The sequence below is a fragment of the Hyperoodon ampullatus genome (assembly GCF_949752795.1).
Source record: "Hyperoodon ampullatus genome assembly, chromosome: 5".
Taxonomy (NCBI): Eukaryota; Metazoa; Chordata; class Mammalia; order Artiodactyla; family Ziphiidae; genus Hyperoodon; species Hyperoodon ampullatus.
The window spans coordinates 77,410,525-77,434,186 of record NC_136918.1 but is presented as its reverse complement, the minus strand read 5'-3'; the positions used below and the strand labels follow the sequence as shown (position 1 = coordinate 77,434,186).

Below are 23,662 nucleotides of genomic sequence, written 5' to 3'. Positions count from 1 at the left end.
GCATTCCTATACACTAATGATGAAAAATCTGAAAGTGAAATCAAGAAAACACTCCCATTTACCATTGCAACAAAAAGAATAAAATATCTAGGAATAAACCTACCTAAGGAGACAAAACATCTGTATGCAGAAAAGTATAAGACACTGATGCAGGAAATTAAAGATGATACAAATAGATGGAGAGATATACCATGTTCTTGGATTGCAAGAATCAACATTGTGAAAATGACTCTACTACCCAAAGCAATCTATAGATTCAATGCAATTCCTATCAAACTACCACTGGCATTTTTCACAGAACTAGAACAAAATTTTCAAAATTTGTATGGAAACACAAAAGACCCCGAATAGCCAAAGCAATCTTGGGAACCAAAAATGGAGCTGGAGGAATCAGGCTCCCTGACTTCAGACTATACTACAAAGCTACAGTAATCAAGACAGTATGGTACTGGCACAAAAACAGAAAGATAGATCAATGGAACAGCATAGAAAGCCCAGAGATAAATCCACACACATATGGTCAACTTATCTTTGATAAAGGAGGCAGGAATGTACAGTGGAGAAAGGACAGCCTCTTCAATAAGTGGTGCTGGGAAAACTGGACAGGTACATGTAAAAGCATGAGATTAGATCACTCCCTAACACCATACACAAAAATAAACTCAAAATGGATTAAAGACCCAAATGTAAGGCCAGAAAGTATCAAACTCTTAGAGGAAAACATAGGCAGAACACTCTATGACATAAATTACAGCAAGATCCTTTTTGACCCACCTCCTACAGAAATGGAAATAAAAATAAACAATGGGACCTAATGAAACTTAAAAGCTTTTGCACAGCAAAGGAAACCATAAAGAAGAGCAAAAGACAACCCTCAGAATGGGATAAAATATTTGCAAATGAAGCAACTGACAGAGGATTAATCTCCAAAATTTACAAGCAGCTCAAGCAGCTCAATAACAAAAAAACAAACAACCCAATCCCAAAATGGGCAGAAGACTTAAATAGACATTTCTCCAAAGAAGATATACAGACTGCAAACAAACACATGAAAGAATGCTCAACATCATTAATCATTAGAGAAATGCAAATCAAAAGTACAATGAGATATCATCTCACACCAGTCAGAATGGCCATCATCAAGAAATCTAGAAACAATAAATGCTGGAGAGGGTGTGGAGAAAAGGGAACACTCTTGCACTGCTGGTGGGAATGTGAATTGGTACAGCCATTATGGAGATCAGTATGGAGGTTCCTTAAAAAACTACAAATAGAACTACCATATGACCCAGCAATCCCACTACTGGGCATACACCCTGAGAAAACCATAATTCAAAAAGAGTCATGTATCAAAATGTTCACTGCAGCTCTATTTACAATAGCCCGGAGACGGAAACAACCTAAGTGTCCATCATCGGATGAATGGATAAAGAAGATGCGGCACATATATACAATGGAATATTTCTCAGCCATAAAAAGAAACGAAATTGAGTTATTTGTAGTGAGGTGGATGGACCTAGAGTCTGTCATACAGAGTGAAGTAAGTCAGAAAGAGAAAGACAAATACCGTATGCTAACACATATATACGGAATCTATGAAAAAAAAAGTGTCATGAAGAACCTAGGGGTAAGATGGGAATAAAGACAGAGACCTACTAGAGAACGGACTTGAGGATATGGGGAGGGACAAAGTGAGAGAGTGGCATGGACATATATACACTACCAAACCTAAAATAAATAGCTAGTGGGAAGCAGCCGCATTGCACAGGGAGATCAGCTCGGTGCTTTGTGACCACCTAGAGGGGTGGGATAGGGAGAGTGGGAGGGAGGGAGACGCAAGAGGGAAGAGATATGGGAACATATGTATATGTATAACTGACTCACTTTGTTATAAAGCAGAAACTAACACACCATTGTAAAGCAATTATACTCCAATAATGATGTTAAAAAAATAGTAATAGATGATATATAGAAATCTGAGACTTCTTCTCCCTAGCTCTGTAATTCTCAAAACTTCTATCAATGAAGAGCTCTGAGTGACTATCACGAAATGAATTCAAAACTAAATTTTGAATAATTCAGGACACCCAGTGATGGTTACTCTTTAATGAAGTCCAAACCCAAAAACACAACTTCTTCTAAACCATCAAGACTCAACCATCTAATGTATGTTTTATCCAGGCCTTCTCATCTCCCATTCTTCTTACTGTCTTTTGTTTTTTTCATGGCTTAATAGGTTCTCCTCTAGAAGGTGGCAGGATAGAAGAAATTATTCAATTTTGATACCAGAAAGCAATTTTAATTTACTGAGGAAAAGAGGCTGAAGATAACAATTAAAACAGAGCTTCTGGGCACAAAAACTGGTTAAAATAGAAGACAGCTATATGTAAGTGGTAACTAAAAACACAACAAAAAATTGTAATGTATATTAAATACAATAAGAATGCTATTATTAAATGGGCCAAATATTAGGTAGCAAAACCTATAGGCTTGATCAACACCCAGTGGAGAAATAATGGGTTTCTGTTTTGTCAATACTAAGTTGTATTTCCAGAGATTCCATTAGAGTAAGAAATTTATAAAACAATAACATACTTTTTTAATCATGTTTTCTTGTTGGGATTCAAGAAATTCAAGTAGTTCTGCTCTTGTAGAATTGTTCCATATCAAATAGGGGCTCTCTGTGTTACTGTTAAGCATCTTCAAAATCTAGGAGAAAGAACATTACTGTTTTATAATATTTAGGAAATATATTGAAATTACCATTCATTAAAATTGTCTATGATAAGCCAAGCAGTGTAATAGGTGCCTTAAGTATAACAGATCTCAATAATTCTAGCAAGTATGTTAATATTTTCCATTTTGCAGCTGAGAAAAATCAAGACTGAGAAAGATCAAATTATTTGCCCCAGGTCTCACAACCCTTAAGTGGTGAAACTGGGATTCAAATTTGAGTCTGTATTGACTTCACGTTCTTAACATTTGCTCTGCTTTGTGAAAATTACATATGATATTCTGTGTTAAAGCATTTTATAAACTCAGTAAATGTAAGCTTAAAAAGAATCATACCATACTGCCTTTACATACATATATTTGAAAACAAAATCTAAGTCTTTATGAAGCATACTCCTAGGAAGGGAAGTAAAATTTATGGGCAGAGACTCAGTTCCGATTTTCTTGGCTAAACCTTGTAGTTCTGCAGACATAGCTTATGCCTGCTTAGCCATCCAGGGTGCTTTCCCTTTGTTTAATTAGCTCTCCTCAATTTTAAGTGTACATATAGACATTTAACTCTCCTTTGAATGTTTTTTGTTTTTTGGCTGTGCCTTGTGGCTTGTGGGATATCAGTTCCCTGACTAGGGATTGAACCCAGGCCCTCGGCAGTGAAAGAGGAGAGTCCTAGCCATTGGGCTACCAGGAATTCCCTAAATGTTTTAATAAGAACTTTTTACACTTTACATTTACAGAGCTCTGTGCTAGGAGGAAAGCAGTGGGTTATTACCTCCATCTTACAAAAAGACATCCAACCCTTGTTTTCAAAACATGAACTACTAATTAAGTAAAATGACTGAAAAAATTTATCATGAAGAAAATTTTAAAACTCTTGAGAAGTGGCAGTTTAAAATAAGCATTTTATTAAATCCAGATGGAGTCTAGGCCAAAATTTTGAAGTGTTACTTATTTTTTTTTCTTTCCTGTAGTAGTTAATCAACAACTTGTTAGTATTTCTGGAAAGAATGTTTTCAGTCAGCAAAATACTTCACACTGGTGAACACAAAGTCCAGAAAAAGAACCAAGATCAAGATTGGCATCTAAAGCTCTTCCCTCTTACTCAGGGGATCGGAAAGGCAGTGTCTTGCACTAAAAAACAGACTCAGTCAGATTAGATTAAAAAGATAAATAAGCTGCTTATAAATTCTAAAAAATATTTTACATTTGGAATACTGAGGCCTTTTTTCTTCTAAAACTATTAGATGATCATCAGAGAAAATGAAATAAAATAGCCTACAATTCTACAATTCAGGGATAACTACAGTTAACATATTGATACAGATCCATCCATTCATTCAATTTTTTAATACCAAAAATGGGATTTAACCTTTTCACTTAAAATACTTTAAACTTTTTTTTTTTTTTTTTGTGGTGCGCGGGCCTCTCACTGTTGTGGCCTCTCCCGTTGCGGAGCACAGGCTCCGGACGCGCAGGGTCAGTGGTCATGGCCCACGGGCCCAGCCACTCCGCGGCATGTGGGATCCTCCCGGACCGGGGCATGAACCCGTGTCCCCCGCATTGGCAGGCGGACTCTCAACCACTGAGCCACCAGAGAAGCCCTAAACATCTTTTAATGTCTTCCCATATTACCTTTACAATTTGAGGCTTCAAGATATTCTATTTAATGGATTTCTATAGGCTAATTCTCTAATGCTTAGATTGTTTCTCAACGATTCTCACAGAAGAGGTTGGGTGATCTGCCACGAGCATACTTATTTTTGTCATGAATGTATATGTGTGTATATATTGACTTTTAGGATTTCAATGCTGAGTGTAAGTAAGTTATAGCTTATAACAAACAGCTAAAAATAGACTCTGGGTCTCCTGACTCCCAGTCCTCTGTCCATTCCAAGTTCACTCTCTTGTCCTATTCCTTTCTGATTCAATATTATCAAGAATTATGGGGAGCTCTACAGCTGAGAAACATGAAGTTAATCTACCCTCACAGAGAGACTGGACTTGCAGAGCTGATATGATAACATCAGCATCAAGCCACAACAACAAACCAAATTTCTTAGTTGAGAGAACAAGCATGTGAGCATTTTCAATTTTTAGGTTTCCAAGAGCAATCAACACTGTTATATTCCTCTACTATCTAAAGAATCTTGCAGTATTTATCAAAAACCCAGGCTACTTCTGAAGCACATACCTCAGTAGCACTAACTACAGCAAGTTTTCTAGCAACATAGGGGGTCAGCATGCCAGCTACACTTTTCCTTATGGTTGGATTTTCTGGTGTTGCTTGTTCTTCAGGCAGATACCCTCCAAGGCGACTTAGAGCACGGATACTCAGTTTGGCAAGATTGTTGGCTACTTCCTGTTACAAAAAAATTAAGACATTAAAATAGATCTGTTATCTTACACAGGCAACAGTACCTTTATGGAATCAAAACAGTATGGAACATATTAAGGAACAGAAAGCACAAAAAAAAAGAAACAAAAAAGTCCCCAACACTGATGTCAGAGCTTATTCTTTTATTTATATGAAAGACCATCAGAATCTATGTACTCATTTATACCTAATATGGTATCTTGTAGATAACTGGAAGAAGCACATTGGGGGAAGGGTGGGGAATAGGGATGGGTAGGTAGATCTGATCGCTAGAGGTACATATCACAATATGAGTAATGAATGACAGTGAACAGGAAAGGACAGACAGAAAACAGTATCTGTAAAAATCAGGTAAGTTCTCAAGTGTTTAGGGGAACTAGCCCCAACAGCACTGTTATGATCTCCATGTGGTACACAACCATAATTTTGCAAAAATAAAGGTGACTCTGAGTAATCAAGAAAAGATTATGTCCAGAATATGCTACTGCAAATTCCCTTGCCTTGAATCCTTCCGGGATAAGTGGTTAAGACAAAAAGTTTTGGGGCTTAGGGCTTCCCTGGTGGCGCAGTGGTTGAGAGTACGCCTGCCGATGCAGGGGACACGGGTCTGTGCCCCGGTCCGGGAAGATCCCACATGCCGCGGAGCGGCTGGGCCCATGAGCCATGGCCGCTGGGCCTGCGCATCCGGAGCCTGTGCTCTGCAATGGGAGAGGCCACAACAGTGAGAGGCCCACGTACCACAAAAAAAAAAAAAAAAAAAAAAAAAAGTTTTGGGGCCTAAAGAGCAATAAACTTAATAATCTTGAAAAACAGTTTATGCCTTTGAGGCTTTGAGCTAGGGCTTTGCTTTGCATTCACCTATGGTATGGGTTCAAATTCAATGTTAAAGTAGTGTTAAGGTTACCTGCTGGTTTGTTTCTTCACTTTTCTGAATACCACTCTCTTCTAGTGTGTAGTCATAATTAAACAGATAACCAAGCAGATGCCACAAAATTCCAGCTTGCAATAGGTGTGTCTGTAGCCAGAAATCCACAGCAAAAGAGCTGACACATTCTACCCCAAGAGCTGCCACCCGTGGAATACTCTGAGAATAAGAATAATGGAATTAATTACAGGATTAAAAAAAAAAGCTCCCAAGAGAAACAGGCTGTGAATGTATGCCAAGCTAGCTAACTTATTGTGTGTCTACCTCCTCGTATATTTTCAATTCATTTATATCTGAATCCTATATCTTTTAAAGCCTAAAATTAAAAGTAACCCTGTGAAAAGACACAGAATTACTATTTTTAGAAAATTAGTTTTTAAACTGAAGTATAGTTGATTTACAATATTGTGTTAGTTTCAGGTGTAGAGCATAGAGATTTGATTTTTTTGCAGATTATATTCCATTAAAGGTTACTACAAAATACTGGGTATAAATCCTTGTGCTATAGAGTAGATCCTTATTACCTGTTTTATGTATAGTAGTTTTATTTGTTAATCCCATACTCCTAATTTGTCCCTTCTCACCTCCCTCTCCCTTTTCTCTTTGGTAACCATAAGTTTGTTTTCTATGTCTGAGTCTGTTTCTGTTTTGTATATACATTCATTTGTATTATTTTTTAGATTCCAAATATAAGTGATATACAGTGTTTGTCTTTCTCTGACTTATTATATCAAGCATAACATTCTCAAGGTCCATTCGTGTTGCTGCAAATGGCAGTATTTCATTCTTTTTTATGGCTGAATAACATTCTGTTGCGCATGCGTGTGTGTGTGTGTGTGTGTGTGTGTGTGTGTGTGTGTGTGTGTACACATCTTAAGCCAATTGTCTGTTGATGGGCACTTGGGCTGTTTCCATGTCTTGGCTATTGTAAATAGTGCTATGAACGTTGGGTGCATGTATCTTTTCAAATTAGTGTTTTCGTTTTTCCAGATACGTACCCGGGAGTGGAACTGCTGGATCATATGGTAGCTCTATTTTCAGTTTTTTTAAGGAAACTCCATGCTGTTTTCCATAGTGGCTGTACTGTACCAATTTACATTCCCATGAACAGTGTATGAGGGTTCTCTTTTTTCCACATCCTCTCCAGCATTTATTATTTGTAGACTTTTTGGTTATAGCCAGTCTCACTAATGTGAGGTGATAGCTCATTGTGGTTTTGATTTGTATCAGAATTACTATCTTTGAGGCTAGTTAGTGTCAAAGACTTGGGAATACAGTTTTCTTTGTTTCACTTCTTGTATTTTTAAATTTTAAAAATACTGATAAGGCATTAATAGCAATGCACGTGCTAGTGATCTTAAGTGTATCAATTATATCTTTAGTGCAGGTATACAGATTTATTTCTTTATACTAGAGTTTGCCTTCTTATTAAACACTTCTAAGGACATCAAGTAAATATAGTTGAGGACATTATTTTCATCAGATTCCTTATTTCTAGATACCTTAGCCTGGGATCAGCACCCCAGTCCTGTTCTATTCCAACACAACTGCCACTCTGCCCAGTTACCTAAGAAATCACTCTCCTTCCCAGCCACCTATCACATCACCCACAGACAACTTCCCTTGGCAGTACTAGACTGGGAGGAAACAGCAAGCTCTCAGATCCCTATAGCTTTTCCACCAGGAAATGACTCGACTCTTAAGTTTCAGGTTTTACGTGGTCCTTTACTTTCATTAGATTGATTTAGTCTAGTCTTCCCTCTTGCTTCCCTGCCTCTGTTCAAATGTTCACATGAGACCAACTTCCCTCTAGATATGTCACTCTAGTCTTACTCTTTGTGGGCCAGCCCAGGAACAAAAGCCACCATTTACAGCAAGGCTTCAGTGGAAAATGTAATTTACTTGAAAATAATTTTAGGAAAACAACTAGTTAATAAATTGGGGACTGGCTACTTGACAAGAAAAACCCACTGCTGACTGAATCCAGAAAGTGGTAAAGATGACCTCTACCTTGCCAAAATAGAGCACCCGACAGAGATCCCTGATGATGCCAGGCATTTCTGTGATCTTCTCTCGGCATTCTTCAAACTGAGCGGCCACACTATAGCATTTGCTTATGTGTCCACACACCTGCAGACAACACAAGAGAGAGAAAAAAAAAAGTCACATGTGCATTCCTTATTTAAGACAGTGGAAATCACATCAGCGGAGATTTGTGAATAATGCTTAATGGTATATATGACACTCCAAAATTAAACAGAATATTTCTATTGAATTATTAGTATTTCTGGTTAAGATTCCCTATAGATTTAGGGTTGGCAAACCATGGCCGCTAAGGCTAACAGGCCAAGTCAACCCTGTTCTTGTATGCCCAGAAAGCTAAGAATGGTTTTTACATTTTGAAAGAGTTGCAAAAATCACAAATAAAAATATGCAACAGACTGTACATAACATGAAAGCCTCAAATATTTACTCTCTGGCCCTTTACAAAAAGAAGTTTGCCAACCTCTGGAATAAAGTACTTTTGTCCAGAATTCTAATAATGTACTATACTTAAAAATAAGGATGAAACTCAAAAGCCTGTACTCGATTGTTTTATATTCTAAATTTTGCTGGCATAAACAAAAGGCCACATAAAAAGATGCATCTACAGTGATCTTAATGAACTCCTGATGGATTTTCTATTAAATAATTCAACAGAAAAGAAGCCAATGAAAACACTAGGGATGGGAGAGGGAGGTAGAGAAGGAAATTAAGGAAGGGGAAAGAAGATAAGTGAAACAAAAATGGCAAAATGACAAATGTTTGAAACTGGGTAAAAAAAAAAAATTAAGCCAACAGATTACGTATGATTTAGCACAGTGGTTCTTAAAGTGTGACACACAGACCAACAGCATCAATATCACTTGGGAATTTTGTTAGAAAAGCATATTCTCTTGGGCTTCCCTGGTGGCGCAGTGGTTGAGAGTCCGCCTGCCGATGCAGGGGAAACGGGTTCGTGCCCCGGTCCGGGAAGATCCCACATGCCGCGGAGCGGCTGGGCCCGTGAGCCATGGCCGCTGAGTCTGCGCGTCCGGAGCCTGTGCTCCGCAACGGGAGAGGCCACAACAGTGAGAGGCCCACATACCGCAAAAAAAAGAAAAAAAAAAAAAAGAAAAGCATATTCTCATGCCCCACCCCAGACATACTGAATCAGAAACTCTGTGGGCAGGGGACCTGGGAGGCAGAGCTCAGCAATCCAGGTTTTAATGAGCCCTCCAAGTGATTCTTACAGATGTTTCAGTCTGAACTACTAGTATAACATAACTTTCTTGGAACCATATGCTTTAGTCTTACCTGTACAGACATGTCACTTGGTTTACTAGAATGATTCAAGACAGCCACACAGCGACTAAATGCCTCTTGTAACACCTGCAGAAAAAGAAGTCAGCCATTAACTCTCCATTTTGACTTGGAGTCTGAAAAGCCTTTTCTGGTAGGGATAAAACATTAATAACCTTTTAATATCAGAAACTTGTCAAAGAAATGTTTGCTCAATTAACATTTGTTAAATGAACAAGTAAGCAAAGGACCCTGAAGTTTTTTTAAGCATCCCACTATGCTATTTTGCAAGTAATATTAAGCTCACCAATTTTGAATCCAATATTCTCCAATTCACGTTATGAAATAAAGCTCCATTTATTTTAATTTTGGTATTATAATATAGAGAATATTGTTATCTGTTGCAATAAATTAAACTGTATCAACTGTATTTGTACTTGGTGAATTATTTATTGCTAAGAGACATACAGTTTGCCTAAACTAGCTTGAAGACAAGGACGAAGGTCATTCCATATTACCTCAATTCCATTCTCCCTTCTGAGCTCTTCAGCATTGAGGGCTGAGCAGTTAACAGTATGGAAAGCCAGCTCTGCAGCAGCAGGCAACAATGGTGATTCTTTTGAGAAAAGGAGGTCATCTGAAGTTTCCATTGTTATTGTCCTAATTAGCATGGGGTAGCCTGCATATTTATAAGGCTGTAAATCTGAAATAATCATGGTTCTAAGTTAATTTTGACACTATGTTCAATTATGTTGCCAAAAAAAAAAAGACTATAATATGCAACATCTTAAATGTTTCCTAATTCTAGTTTATAAAAAGAAATTAAACCAAGTACAAATCCCTTGGATCTTTTCAACTAGCAAACTTGTTTGGTTGACTTTTCTAAAATGTTTCCACTAGAAAAAGAGTATTTTCTGGTAGATTAAAACTGAACTTTGTGTACAGTGGTTTTGACCCTTTGCAGAATATCTGTTTTTCTATGTTGTCCATGTGATCTTTATAACTTTTCACCTGATCAGACAGCAAGACATAGCCAATGCATCAGAGACCCATACCTCTTTATAAAGAGATAGAAACATTTGATTTAAATGAGAGTGAATATTTTATATTCTGCTTTCTGAATAACAAGAGTACTTTTCTATTTTACCAGTTATCATAAAATAAACGTTTGAAAATACTGAATATAATTTGTTACTATGAATACAAAATAGAAAGTTAATGTATTAACTGTATTTGGCTAATTCCATATTTTGATAAGCAAATTTAAAAGTGAAATCTGAAATATACTGGTGCTCAATTCCTGTTTTCTTTTTTTTCATTTTTTTTAAAAAAACTAACCTACGAGGCAAAAATATGTAAATTAATTGGCTTTGACTTTATAAGTATCTCTGTCATCCCACTTGAAATCAGCATAAAGCTTTTTGCCTTTTGAGGATGACAAATAATCTGCTTTAAATTAACTCATTTCTAAGATGGCTTAAAAAAAAAAAAAAGCCTCTTGGAACTGGTCCCAGTGGTCCTAACACACACATACATAAGAAGGAGAGTGAATTAATGTTAAGTTCTATCAGATCAGGACCCCCATCCCAACTTACTGAGTATAAACCCCCTTTGGGAAAAGTGGAAGACAGCCTGAAAAAACATTCTGACCTTGATGATATACCAATGATGAGCTACAACTGCACCTTGTGGCTAATATAGATTTACCAGCCATGAAAAAACAACCAATGGTTTGAAAAAGACTTCTTTAAACTCATTCTCATTAGTGATAAATGCGATATAACTAAATGCTTTACAAATGTTTTCTGTTGAGTTCATATGCAAAAGTGAATCAATTAATCACTGTTCTCTAATGACCAAGCTGCTCAATCCCTACGCTGTCCCCTCCAGTACTTAAACTGGAACCCTACTTGTCTTCAATTACCCAACACTCCTGCTTATCTCAGATCCCCACTGTCCTCTCTTTTCTCCCATCATCCTATAGAGCAAATGGGTCTCCCACTTTGTGTGTAAGCCAAGTTTAGTTCCCAAGCCAATGGACACCTGCCATATTGAACCCAAATCCCACCCTCAACAGTCTTAAAACTTCTCAGTGTGCTCCTAGCTTTCTGGCTGCTACTGTTAGGGCTACCACAAATAGCCCTGAAAACATGCTGGAGATTTCCAATAACCTGTATCCTGAAATTGAAACAGAGCAGGACCCTATGGTCCTTGCCCCCCATGTCCTCCACCTGTGCAAAAACTTTAGCCAAAGAATAAGTTTAATCAGAGAAGTGAGGAAATACAGAAACAAAGGCCAACAGTCAAAGGAGACCAAATAATAGTTTAGTCATTAAGCAAAGTCAAGGACCTTTAGTTCCTCCTCAAAGGCTACAGATAATATTCTGAGCCATATCCTGTGAGCTGTCTTATGGATACTGAAACTCCTACCAGGTGGAAGAAGTTAACTACATGATGACCAGACTATAGCCATGACATAAGCTGCCACAATTCTGAGAACTGGCCTCAAGGAAATGGGAACAAACTAACCCTGGAACTGAAGACTAACTGTACTTAAAGCAATCAAGATGACACTGGTCAGACCACCACATGACCAACTTTAAGATGACTGTCAGAGCTGACTGGACTGTTTCTGCATGTAGCCCCTTCCCTCAGCCTATAAAAGCTCTTGCCCACTGGTTTGAGGTGGGGGGAATCGGCCTTTGAACAGGCAGCTGCCCTCCCTCCACCCCACCCCCTTGGTTGCCGGCATCCAAGATAAAGCAAACTTTCCTCTCCACCAACATTGCCTCTTTATTGGCTTTTGAATGGCGAGCAGCTGGATCCCACTTTCGGTTACAAAATCACACCTATTTTATCTATAAATTTTTCAAACTGTCCCACAGGATCAGAGGGTTTTGAAAGCTACCACAGGAAATGAGGTGTGAAGGGATATATATGATCATTTGAAAAGTTTCTGTTGCTTTTTAAAAACCAGAGCACTCTTGGTGTTTTCAGCCTTCAGAGGTTTATGGATAGGTACAGTCTTATAAAAGACATTTAATGATACTTAAATGCCAGGTCCATTTTAGATCTTATTTAATATGTTTACTGCTAAATGGCTAAAGACAAAAACTAACCAAGTACCTCCAGAGAACAGAAATGTACTTTAGGACGGAACAATGAAATCTGGTTGGAAATGTAAACTATTGAAAAACATAGGTAAGAAGTGGAAGGTATAAAACAAACAACATTTTGGGTCTAACTACAGAAAACTACTCTTTTACTATATCTAAAATGCAATTCTCAGAGTCTTTTGCAATAATAATTAGAAATAGGCTGCAGAAACAAGGAGCATGGTAGAATTAGCTGGAGGGTAAATCAGAATTTGAGAATAACACATGCCTTACCTTCTTTATGACGGTTGAAGAGGATGCTCTGCGTTTTCAGAATTAAAATTATATTCTCTGGATCTGGTCCATCTGTTATTTTTGCTGATTTGGTACATAAAAATTCATAGGCTTTATTTACCTTTTCAAACATATCCTGTATGTAACCAAAGACAATTAACTTTTGTTAACATCTCGAATTAGAACTTAGAACACAGGTGATTTGTATTTTGCCAGTAAATTCTTTGGTTACTATTTTGTTTTGTTTTTTTACATAAAGGAATTCATTCCAGCTGTAATATAGGTGGTATACTTTTAAGGTGAAACAATTTATTTTTCCAAATAGTTATTCAATGATCTCAGCACCATTTACTGAAAATTTTTCTTCAGTAGCTTATACCATATATGTCATATTAAACTCATACACTCCAGAGATAGTTTCTGAGTTGTTATAAAAATAGTTATGATAAGAACTACTGTTTTTTGAGCACTATGGCAGGCACTGTGCTAAATGCTTTACATACATTATCTCACTTAATCCTCAAAACAGCCTTGTGAGGTGTGTACCCTTATTAACCTCATCTTTAAGATGTTAAATAGCTTGCCTAAAGTCACAAAGTCCATTGCTGACAGAGCTAAGACGCACACCCAGGTCTGACTCTATCTGTGCTCTTAAATTACTATACAATAATGTTCCTTATCTGTATGTTGATCCTTGTGACAGTATAATACTATTTTACTATTGCAGTTTTATAGAGTATTTTAGTATCTGGTAGTTTAAGTCTAGCAACTTAATTCTAATTTCAAAATTTCTTCCTATATTCATTGTTTTCTTTCCCAAATGAATCTGAATTGCTTTAGATTTCTCAAAAAATGTCCCAGGCTTTTGATTAAAAATGCCTTAAACATATAAAAGTGACATTTTTTCAATGCTGTCTTCCTATTCAGGAATACTGCCTGCCTCTAATAAAAAACACTAGCCCTGAATCAGTGGAAATGACTCCAAGTTTCTAGCAACAAACTATGAGTACTGTTTTTATTGGTCCTTGTCTGATTTTATCTTTTATCAATCTCCATTGGCACTGTAGTAGGAAACTGGAAAAGACAAGATCAGGGAATGCTGGCAGCAAATGACTTTAAGTCTGAAGCAAGTTTTCTACTTTTTCATTAAGAGTGATATGAAGTTGGATGTCATTAGAAAACAAATTAACTACCCAAAGCAATCTGGGTGGCAATGGCATCACCTACAAATGAATTAAGTTCACCCACATCCTAATTTTCAGTTATTCATGTGACTGCCCATTAGAGTTAATTCTCAAACAGACATGGGTAAGGAAAGAGAATAAAACCCCAAAGTTACTAGTCACAGGGTAGTCCTTTTGATAAAATGAGAGAAGGCCATTTATGCTGAAAACTTGTGCAGGTGGGTCAGAGGTTAATTAAACATATACTGGACATATATTATGAGGCAGACACTGGCACATAAGATGAGCGTATCTTTTCTCTGGCTGAAATAGTAATAAAGCAAAAGCAAGTCAACCCCAAAGCCCTAATTCCAAAGGCAGTACATACCCTCCCTTCTGGATTCTTATCAGGGTGGTACTTCTGTGCAAGTCTGAAGTAAGCTTTTCTAATCTTGCTCTCATCATGCCTACAAAATAGGAAAACTGTTTCATGAATTAAGTAAGGTGCAAGAAAATACTTACACAATCATCTAAAATGGTATTTTAAGAATCTTACTTTTACTGTGTATGCTCATATAGTAGATATCAAATTAAACCCATTAAGATTTAAGTAAGATGATTCCTATGTGTTATCTTTACACATAAAAGATAAAACCTAAACATTCCCTATGCAAGGTTACCATATTCACTTCAAATTACAAAACCATATTTGGGTTTTGAAGAACTAAGAATTTTAAACTTTTCAAAATGTCACTTCAAACTATAATTCTAAGTTATTTTAACTATCAGCCTTGTCAAAAATGAACAAATTCAGTCTATACTTAAGAAAATGTCTTTTAAACTTTTTCTTTAACATATCTATTCTACTATAAAACTTCACTGATTATCAAATTAAATCTGCATTCTTTCCTATACGTTTGTCATTTACTATCCTAAACACACTGTTGTCAAATTTCTGCCTCATGTATAACACAAACTGCAAGAAGGGGGAAGATGATACTGAAAATGACTCACGGGCCCTGTCCTAGAGGGAGATTAAGCACTTCATAAGCATCATCTATTGACATTGTAGGTGGCTTCTTTTCTACTTCCTTCTTCCAGGCATCAAGGGTATCTTTTAGAAGCTTAACCTTAAAGATAGAGAGTTAAAATTTGTATCTATTAAAGTAAAACTATTTCAGAATATAATTTTTAAATTACAGAATTGTTGTGCTGTATTTATTTCAACTGACATTTCTAGGCTAACCAATTAACAGCTTTCTAAAATACAAATAACCAAAATCACCTTCTAGCACTGTTGAATGGTCAGATAGCAAGGTATTTGTTATGGGGCTATATATTTTTTTAAGTAATATTTTATTATTTATTTACTTTACTTTCTTTTTTTAAAATTTATTTTTGGCCGTGTTGGGTCTTAGTTGCTGCACACAGGATCTTCGTTGAGGCATGCGGGATCCTTTGCTGCAGCACGCAGGCTTCTCTCTAGTTGTGGTGTTCGGGTTTTTCTCTTCTCTAGTTGTGACAGGCGGCTCCAGAGCACATGGGCTCTGTAGTTGTGGTGCACGGGTTCCAGAGCACGTGAGCTCTACTTGAGGCGCGAGAGCTCAGTAGTTGTGGCGCCTGGGCTTAGTTGACCCGTGGCATGTGGGATCTTAGTTCCCTGACCGGAGACTGAACTCGCGTCCCCTGCATTGTAAGGCAGATTCTTTTACCGCTGGACCACCAGGGAAGTCTCTACAGTGATACTTTAATTCTCTGCTAATTTTTGTATTTTTTTTTTTTTTTTTTTTTTTTGCGGTACGCGGGCCTCTCACTGTTGTGGCCTCTCCCGTTGCGGGGCACAGGCTCTGGACGTGCAGGCTCAGCGGCCATGGCTCACAGGCCCAGCCGCTTCGCGGCATGTGGGATCTTCCCGGACCGGGGCACGAACCCGTGTCCCCTGCATCGGCAGGCGGACTCTCAACCACTGCGCCACCAGGGAAGCCCTGTCTCTACTTTTAATTGTTAAAGAAACGTTCAGAAAGTATGGAAAACTTTGGAATTAGCATTCACTGTAGTAAGAGAGGAAGCAGTATATGATGGCATGCTTCTCAAGGTGATCAAACATAATTACTGGTATACTGGTATTCAAACAAACATAAGGGATAGTGAACACAAGGGAGTCTGGGTAGGGGTGAGAAGAAGAGACCTAATATTTGCTGCATGCCTATGTGCCAAGAAGGTATGTGCTTTACAGACTGCAGATTTAATTCTTGTATAAAATTTCAGTAATACATGAAAACACTGAGGTTCTGAGAGACAGCTGCATATTTCCCAGTTAATAAGTGATGGAGCTGGATTCAAATCTAGGTCTGACTAAAAAGCCCACCCTTTTTCTACTACCTCATGTTGAATCTGGAACAAGCAGCAGTGTCTACCTGCCTTCATTTGGTCATTGCACTGTAAAGAGGCAGTGCGTGATGGTACAAATGGCAATTGTTTTTAAGTCTTCTGATGGTAAGGCTAATGGTAAAACCTCTGCTACAGTAACAGACCAACAGGGGCACCCAGGCCTACTTTATTCCAGGCTTTCACTAGGTATCCAGGGGCTCAAGTTGGATGGGTCCCAAGGGCACTGTGACAGTAGATACTACTATACAAATGTGCAAGTCACACTTACTGCCTCCAGTGTGTGCCAGGAATATGCTGTGTTTTTTAATGTGAATTCTCACTTAATCTTACCAACCACCACATGAAACAGTTGCTATTAGTAGTACTAGTACTATTACCATAACTGAGGCTTAGAGAAGTCAAGCGGTACACTGAATGTACATACAGAGCCATTAATGGCCAAACTGAAACTCAATCCCAGACTGCCTAACTCCAGCATCCAGCATCTTAATGAATCTGCTATAAAGATGAGCTCCCACCAAGCTATTATAGTATGTAATTGTATTATATACATGAAATTGAGTTTGTTTTGTTTTTGTCACAAAAGACCAAGATTGTAAAGTCCTTTTACGCTCCCTGAAAAAACTGTCTTTCAGTTTGGGATTTACCCAAATGTACTGAACTACACTCAGAATTACACAATGCTTAAGTAAGGAGGAATATTTCAGAAAGCTATTATTCTTCTTATCACAGAAAGAAGAAACACCCAGAAGTGATTAGAGGTTTTTTTTATGGTTTAAGAAGGCAAAAATTAATCTGCTGACTTACCGGGTCTTTAATTGGCCAATCTGGAAACCGGAGTGTATCACAAAGTTGTTTGAGGTAATAAATATTACAAAATAGTTCATTTTCTAGCTGTGGGTAGTTGATAACTGGGATGGGACAATATTGATAAAGTGCTCTTGTGTTACTTTGAAGACGAGGTGTGAAATCAGCAAGATGGGCAGCAATCTTCTCTATCATAAGGCGCCTACAATTAGAAAAGTCTCCAAGCATTATGAAGGCATTATTTTATTCTATTTTAAAGAAAAGGTTAAGATAGGTAATCATTCAAGGTAATTACATGGATCTTCTTCAGAATAACTTAGTTATTGGCCTAAAATGAGAGCTTGTAAGAATGTTACTCAGAGTATTCTAAACTTACTATGTAAAAACACTCCATGGATATAAACTTATTTGTAATACAATCCATAAAGAAGACCATAGAGAAAAAGGCTGACAATACCAGCCCTTCTTATTGAAAATTCAGTCATTAGAAAGTCAAATAGTATGGAATCTGCATGCATGAGGGCACAGCCACAGAATCAAGTTAGCTATCACCCCAAAGAAGCTGGTCTTTATTTTAGTTAACATAGCACAACCTGGGATCTGGCCCTCAGCTAAGCAGAAAATTGATTTGCTCAGTATACAGAGAGTTACATCTTTTAGATGAGAGACTCATACTAAGCAATCTCCGGAGAAAAATATTATACAGAATAACTGTAATAAATGTATTCATATTCCTATACATTTGTTCCCAATGAAAAATATGAATATTTTCAATATGAAATTTCAATTTTCAAACTGAAAAATTTCAATTTTCTATATGAATATTCATACAGAATATATTCAAATTGATGGCTAGCATATGCCAAGCCTGTAGGTCAACCTATCAGAGAAGCCAAATGATGACGAGCAGGTGGCATTGTGAGTATGAGTCAGCCAAAGAAGAATGAGTAACTGACTCAGAAGATCAACTGCCATCCAGCTAAGAAGACCAAGGGGTTCTCCAGAGAGCCAGACTTGACACTGGAACCACTAACTGCCGAGTCTTTCCTGGACAGTGCCTGCCTAGACACTGACATCTGCTTCTGGGCCTCTCCTTTTTCTTGGTGGAAACAGGCTTTTCCTATGGCATTCTCCTGCTAACCTCCAGATTATGGTCAATATGTGCTGGCTAGGGAGCCCTCATTCTAAAATGATTGTGGGTATCTCTAGACTGATCCATTCCATGTGGGCATAGTTTTTAATTAGTGGGGTACAGTTCTATTTCCAAATACCCAGAAGGAGTGTCTTGATTTTATTTCTATATATCTCTTACATACATATTAATTCATTGTCTAAAAGCACCAGTGGTAATAGGCTCCGCCCTTACATAAAGCTCTATTAAGGTAACAGTAATTTTGTCAAATCATCTTAGAACAGGAAAAAGCTCAGGGCCTTGTCAACAGCAGTCACTTGATTTGGCACCAATGACTACTGTAGCTTTAGATTATGTAACTAGTGAAAGGAAATCTTTTCACAGAAATCAAACCAGATGGGAAGAGGCAAAGATTCTGTGTATAAAATACAATCAGCTGGCTATTTACCTCATTTCACTGCTCCAGATTGCTTCTGGAGTATCAAATTCTCCTAGAAAAATCTCAGAAAACTTTTCAGGCTCGTAATTTTCTAAGTAACAAACCATTGCTTCTGGTAGAATGTGCCCAAGTATACTTCTCTGAAAAATATCTTGTCCTTTCGTCTTTAAAAAAAAACAAAACATAATCAGAAACACTAAAGTTATCTTTCAGTTTTCTAATAAATGAAATGGGGTTAGAGAACATTTAAAGAAAGGAGAATAACTGGAACATACTGCTTTTATGCTTTTGAAATTTAGATGGAAAAATGGCAAAATAAGAAGTGCAAGGTGTCTGGTATAAACTGGCTTGGCATGAACTCCAAGGTGGAATTACCCCCTCTAGCCCTGCAGTAGCCTTAACCTCCTCATGGGTCAGGTGTTGCCAATATTATTTAGCACAATTAGCCTTTGACCATGTATAACAGTAATGAACAACACAAGGAAGACTGTGCAAAGATTTACATCAATTATTGTGTTACATTGTTGGCTGTAGTTCCCACCTGCACCTGCTTCTGTTTTCAAAAATAAGTCCAGAAAAATTGAGATCTTAAAGAGCCTATCCTCATGAAATGTGGCTAGAATTTAGATGGAGTATTTCTATACAAAGTAATTATAATTAACTGTACTAAGAACTCCATATTCTGGCCAAATGAAGTCAGGGTAATGTTCATACTTATCATGCTAAAATTTTAAACTCATTTCTTTACCTGATGGAAAAAATTCCTAAAGACTATAAATACTTTTCTTATTTCCTTCTAGGCAAACTGAGGATGTTTTATTCTTCTAGGATCTGACAGAGAGACAGGGGGGAAAAAACCCAAACATGGTTTTACCACTTAGTGCAAAGACAAATTAGATGATGAATATTTTCAGGCATTTTACTAATAAAAGCCATAAACTGACTATCTGTTAAACTTTGGGGTGAAGAATTGCTTCTTCTTTAGAATACTATTATTTCATAATTCCTACATCTAGAGTTCTGCTATAAACAAATATTGTTTTGCTGTAATTCAAAATATTGTTAGGGAAAATGATGTATATAGTTTCTCATATTATAAAATTTGAAAAAAAAGATTACATATGCATAACTTCACAAAAAAAAGGAAAAAAAAAAAGAATGATTAAAAGTGCCTAATGTTACATTAAGGTGGTAACAATGGGGCAAATTTTTAAAAAACTTTATATTCTCATTTTCTATTTGCATAAAGCTATGGAAATCATACTTCCATGGGCATCACTTTAGTATTATTAGACTGTAGACAGATTACTTTCTAGGGCTTTACTGGCTGCTCTATAAAACATGCAGTTTTGGTCTTGTGCCTGTTGTCAGACTGGTGTAACATTCCTTGGTTAGTCTCTTAAACAGTGGTCTAGTTTTGGTTTATTCTGCTCTCAATAAAAATTTGAAAATCAATGTTCCATGAAAAGCCTAACAAAATTTCAAACACAATTCAGTTATGTGTTTACAATAAAGTATCTCTGTAAAATGCAGTTATAAAGCTACATTTTGTCAGAGCTACCTGGATAAGTCTTATCTTTTTTTTGGATTCCTATTTTTCCTCCCCAGTAAAATGGCAAGAATACTTGAGAGCACCTGAAAAATTAAGTAGTTTCAAAAAAAGAAACTTAGCACTTCTAACATGTTGGGATATGAACAAAAAGAAGGTGGAAGTCTTACTGAATCTGAGTTGACTATATGAGACTCAGGTATATACTGAATTATTTATGAACATTACTAATGTAAATTTTACACTAAGGGAACAAACTATATTCACAGCAATGTCGGGTTATAATTCATATCTACAATTTAATTATTAATTCTAATAGGCAACATTTATTTTCATTTAAAAAATATTAGCTTAGACTTTCTATGTGCAAGGTACCACAAGGAATGCAAAAAATCAAACAATACCTGCCCTCAAGTGCTTATAAGGAAAGGAAGGAAGGAAAATTCACAGCTAAGGAAACCTTAGTGCCAAGACAGCTTCCCCAGTATTAAGTCATGTATTCAGAGGATTAATTTGCCTTACCTCCTCTGACTTGAAAGCCTGTTTGGTATGTGTGTACTTCAAAAATCTAGGAAAAAAAAATTACTTATCAGGTATAGGAACTGATTTAGATTTAGTAACCTTAGTTTTCTAAGACCAGATTTTTTTTTAAGTATAGTTGATTTATAATGTTGTGCCAGTCTCTGCTGTACAGCAAAGTGACTCAAACACATATAGACATTCTTTTTTTAATATTCTTTTCCATTACGTTTTATCAAAGGATATTGAATTAGTGCCCTGTGCTCTACAGTAGGACCTTGTTGTTTAAGACCAGATCTTTTATATGTAAATAAGAGCCACAAAAGGCAACTTGTAAATCCATATTCCCAAACAGTTTAATTTCTAATTAAGGCAAGAACTTAAATGAATTAGAAAAAAATTTAAATTATGGTCATATTACAGTTATGTAATAATATAAAAAAAATTTCTCAATTTTAAGAAAAAAGCAAAACGTAACTGTATATAATATGAATATAGTTATATTAAATCTGTACGATTAAAATACTAGATGATGATATAATTCTTATGTTAGATGTGGTAAAATAGTGTAATTCTGAATAATTTTTCCCCTATTCTTTTTTTTTTTTTAAATTTATTTATTTTTGGCTGCGTTGGGTCTTCATTGCTGTGCGCAGGCTTTCTCTAGCTGTGGTGAGCAGGGGCTACTCTTTGTTGCGGAGCACGGGCTCTAGGCACACGGCTTCAGTAACTGTGGCACGTGGGCTCACTAGTTGTGGCTCGTGGGCTCTAGAGCGCAAGCTCAGTAGTTGTGGTGCACGGGCTTAGTTGCGCTGTGGCATATGGGATCTTCCCGGACCAGGGCTCAAACCCGTGTCCCCTGCATTGGCAGGCGGATTCTTAACCACTGCGCCACCAGGGAAGTCCTCCCCTAGTCTTCTAACTTTCAAATTTTTAGACATATAAACAGCTCTTATAATGAAAAATTTAATAAATGCAATGATATGCTCACAAAAAAATAATTTAATAAATCTGTCCATGTACAATTCAAGTAATTTCAAATGGATTATCACTAGAGCTCTTACCGAGCAACAGGAAGCACATTGGAACCTGTATACATCATGATAAAGAAAAATACTCCACTAAGATAAAGTCGAGGTAACTGTGGGTTATCTTGCATAATACGGTATAACAAAACTGCAACCTTCTCAACAAGGATAGGGTCAAAGGTCAGCAGTAGCTAAAAAAAAAAAGAAATAAAATGTCTGGTTATTGGGCTGTAAAAAACTTGCAACATCACCATTCATCTTAGGTTTATGCATTTCATGTGCTGGGGTTACAGTTTCTCATAAGTAGTGTAACAAAATAAAAATCAGACTCAGTATGCTTGTCTAACAGGTTCTAAACAGATTTGAAAAATATTTTATAGCATTTAATGCAGAGATAGTAAAATATTAATAAAGAATTGATCAAAACTTATTCATAAAAAGTGCAAACATGCCTGAAGCTGCTTTGTCATGATTATAGATAAAATCATTTCCTGTGCAGGAATCTTCCTGAATGGACTTCTCTGTTAATGACAAAAGAAGAAAAAAAAAAGTAGCTACCCTTTGGGTTAGTTTCAGGTCAGTTGATTTAAAATGAAGCATCCTCTGAAGACTATCTGAGAACTCAAAAGAGCTGAACAGAGAACAGCTTCCAGTGAAACACCACTAAAAATTAGATCTACAAGTGCAGGTACAAGGCAAGAGGGTAACCAAATACCAGTAGTGCCACTACCAGAAAGTACCAAGAGATGTGGTTTACAGAAATCTGAGCTAGCAATACTGAAGGAACTATCTGGGATCACTGGAATGAATCTGGGCTAATAAAAAACAAAGCATACAGTATTGCTATGATTAAACACCTGATAAGATAAAACTTATTAAATTTCTTTAATAAAAGTAGCATTTCAATTTCCTATAAACACTTACTTCTGAAGAATTCCCAATTTGGAGTCAAATGCTACCAGTAAAAAATTACAATAACAAGAATAAGTACTAGCTCAGATTAGGGGTCAAAGTTCTAGATTTAGTGTATGAGACTGAATAGCCATATGTCTTTTAAGTAAGTAATTTAAATTTCTCTGTTTTTGGTGTCTTACCTATTCAACAAGGTATTTAGATTATACATAGTAAAACAGTACTATGATATACTTTACAAAAAAAACTGAGATATAATAACACAGGATTTTCCCTAGTGTTAATGGTGTTTGTGTTTAAGATTCAACATCACTCTAACAAAAATACGGGAATTAACAGGCAACAACCCAGAATATTTGAAATTGTGACTATATCAGAAAACCTAGGACATTCATTCACTGTATCTTAGATGACTCCAAAAATTCTGGAGCTGTATCAGATGGTAAAACTGGTGATTGTTCTTACAGTCAAATGATGTACAGAAATCTGTACCAAGCAATGTAGATAGATAATGTTCCTAAAAACCACTACAACTGCCTAACTGTGCTTAGCAAGAATAAGGCCTCCCAGAATATAGAAAATTAAGTGAAAACAAAAACAGCTTCCAAGAAATGTTTTTTTGAACTCAGTACAAAAAAATATGGGAGGCATATACTGTTAAAAGCAGTTAGGTTTATCAATAAATTTCTTCAATCATCCTACTTGTTCAGTTACTATTAAAAATTTTTGTTAATTAAAATAGATCTTCCCCCCAAAGTTTCATGTTACACTGACCACATCTCTTAAAATCTGTTTTTCAGTCAATCCTCCCTGGCCTGAAATTCAACCCTGCTTGCATTTACTTCTTTCCTTTCAGTTTCATAAGTCTTGGGAAAATGTTTGGGAGAGACAGATTTTCTAGGCATGGTCCTTTCTCTACAGGAGAGAGGCCGGGATAGAAAACAAATTCCTCTCCTTGTACCACCTCACATATGCAGCTGCAG

The 23,662-nt window shown here is 36.7% G+C and overlaps 1 protein-coding gene across 1 annotated transcript in view; it reads right to left on the bottom strand.

The window, feature by feature from the left end:
- The window catches only part of DNAJC13 (DnaJ heat shock protein family (Hsp40) member C13), a gene marked incomplete at its 3' end in the record, with an annotated part of 106,591 nt that overhangs the window by 32,166 nt on the left and 50,763 nt on the right, over positions 1-23,662 (bottom strand). The window contains exons 30-42 of the mRNA XM_079705255.1: positions 21,804-21,958; positions 20,743-20,788; positions 18,681-18,835; positions 17,101-17,302; positions 14,917-15,032; positions 14,291-14,369; positions 12,740-12,875; positions 9,869-10,053; positions 9,366-9,440; positions 8,040-8,159; positions 6,009-6,188; positions 4,922-5,089; positions 2,596-2,709 (exon numbers count right to left, since the gene is read on the bottom strand). Coding sequence (XP_079561381.1) covers positions 2,596-2,709; positions 4,922-5,089; positions 6,009-6,188; positions 8,040-8,159; positions 9,366-9,440; positions 9,869-10,053; positions 12,740-12,875; positions 14,291-14,369; positions 14,917-15,032; positions 17,101-17,302; positions 18,681-18,835; positions 20,743-20,788; positions 21,804-21,958 — 1,731 coding nt within the window. The remainder of the gene's footprint in view (positions 1-2,595; positions 2,710-4,921; positions 5,090-6,008; positions 6,189-8,039; positions 8,160-9,365; positions 9,441-9,868; positions 10,054-12,739; positions 12,876-14,290; positions 14,370-14,916; positions 15,033-17,100; positions 17,303-18,680; positions 18,836-20,742; positions 20,789-21,803; positions 21,959-23,662) is intronic.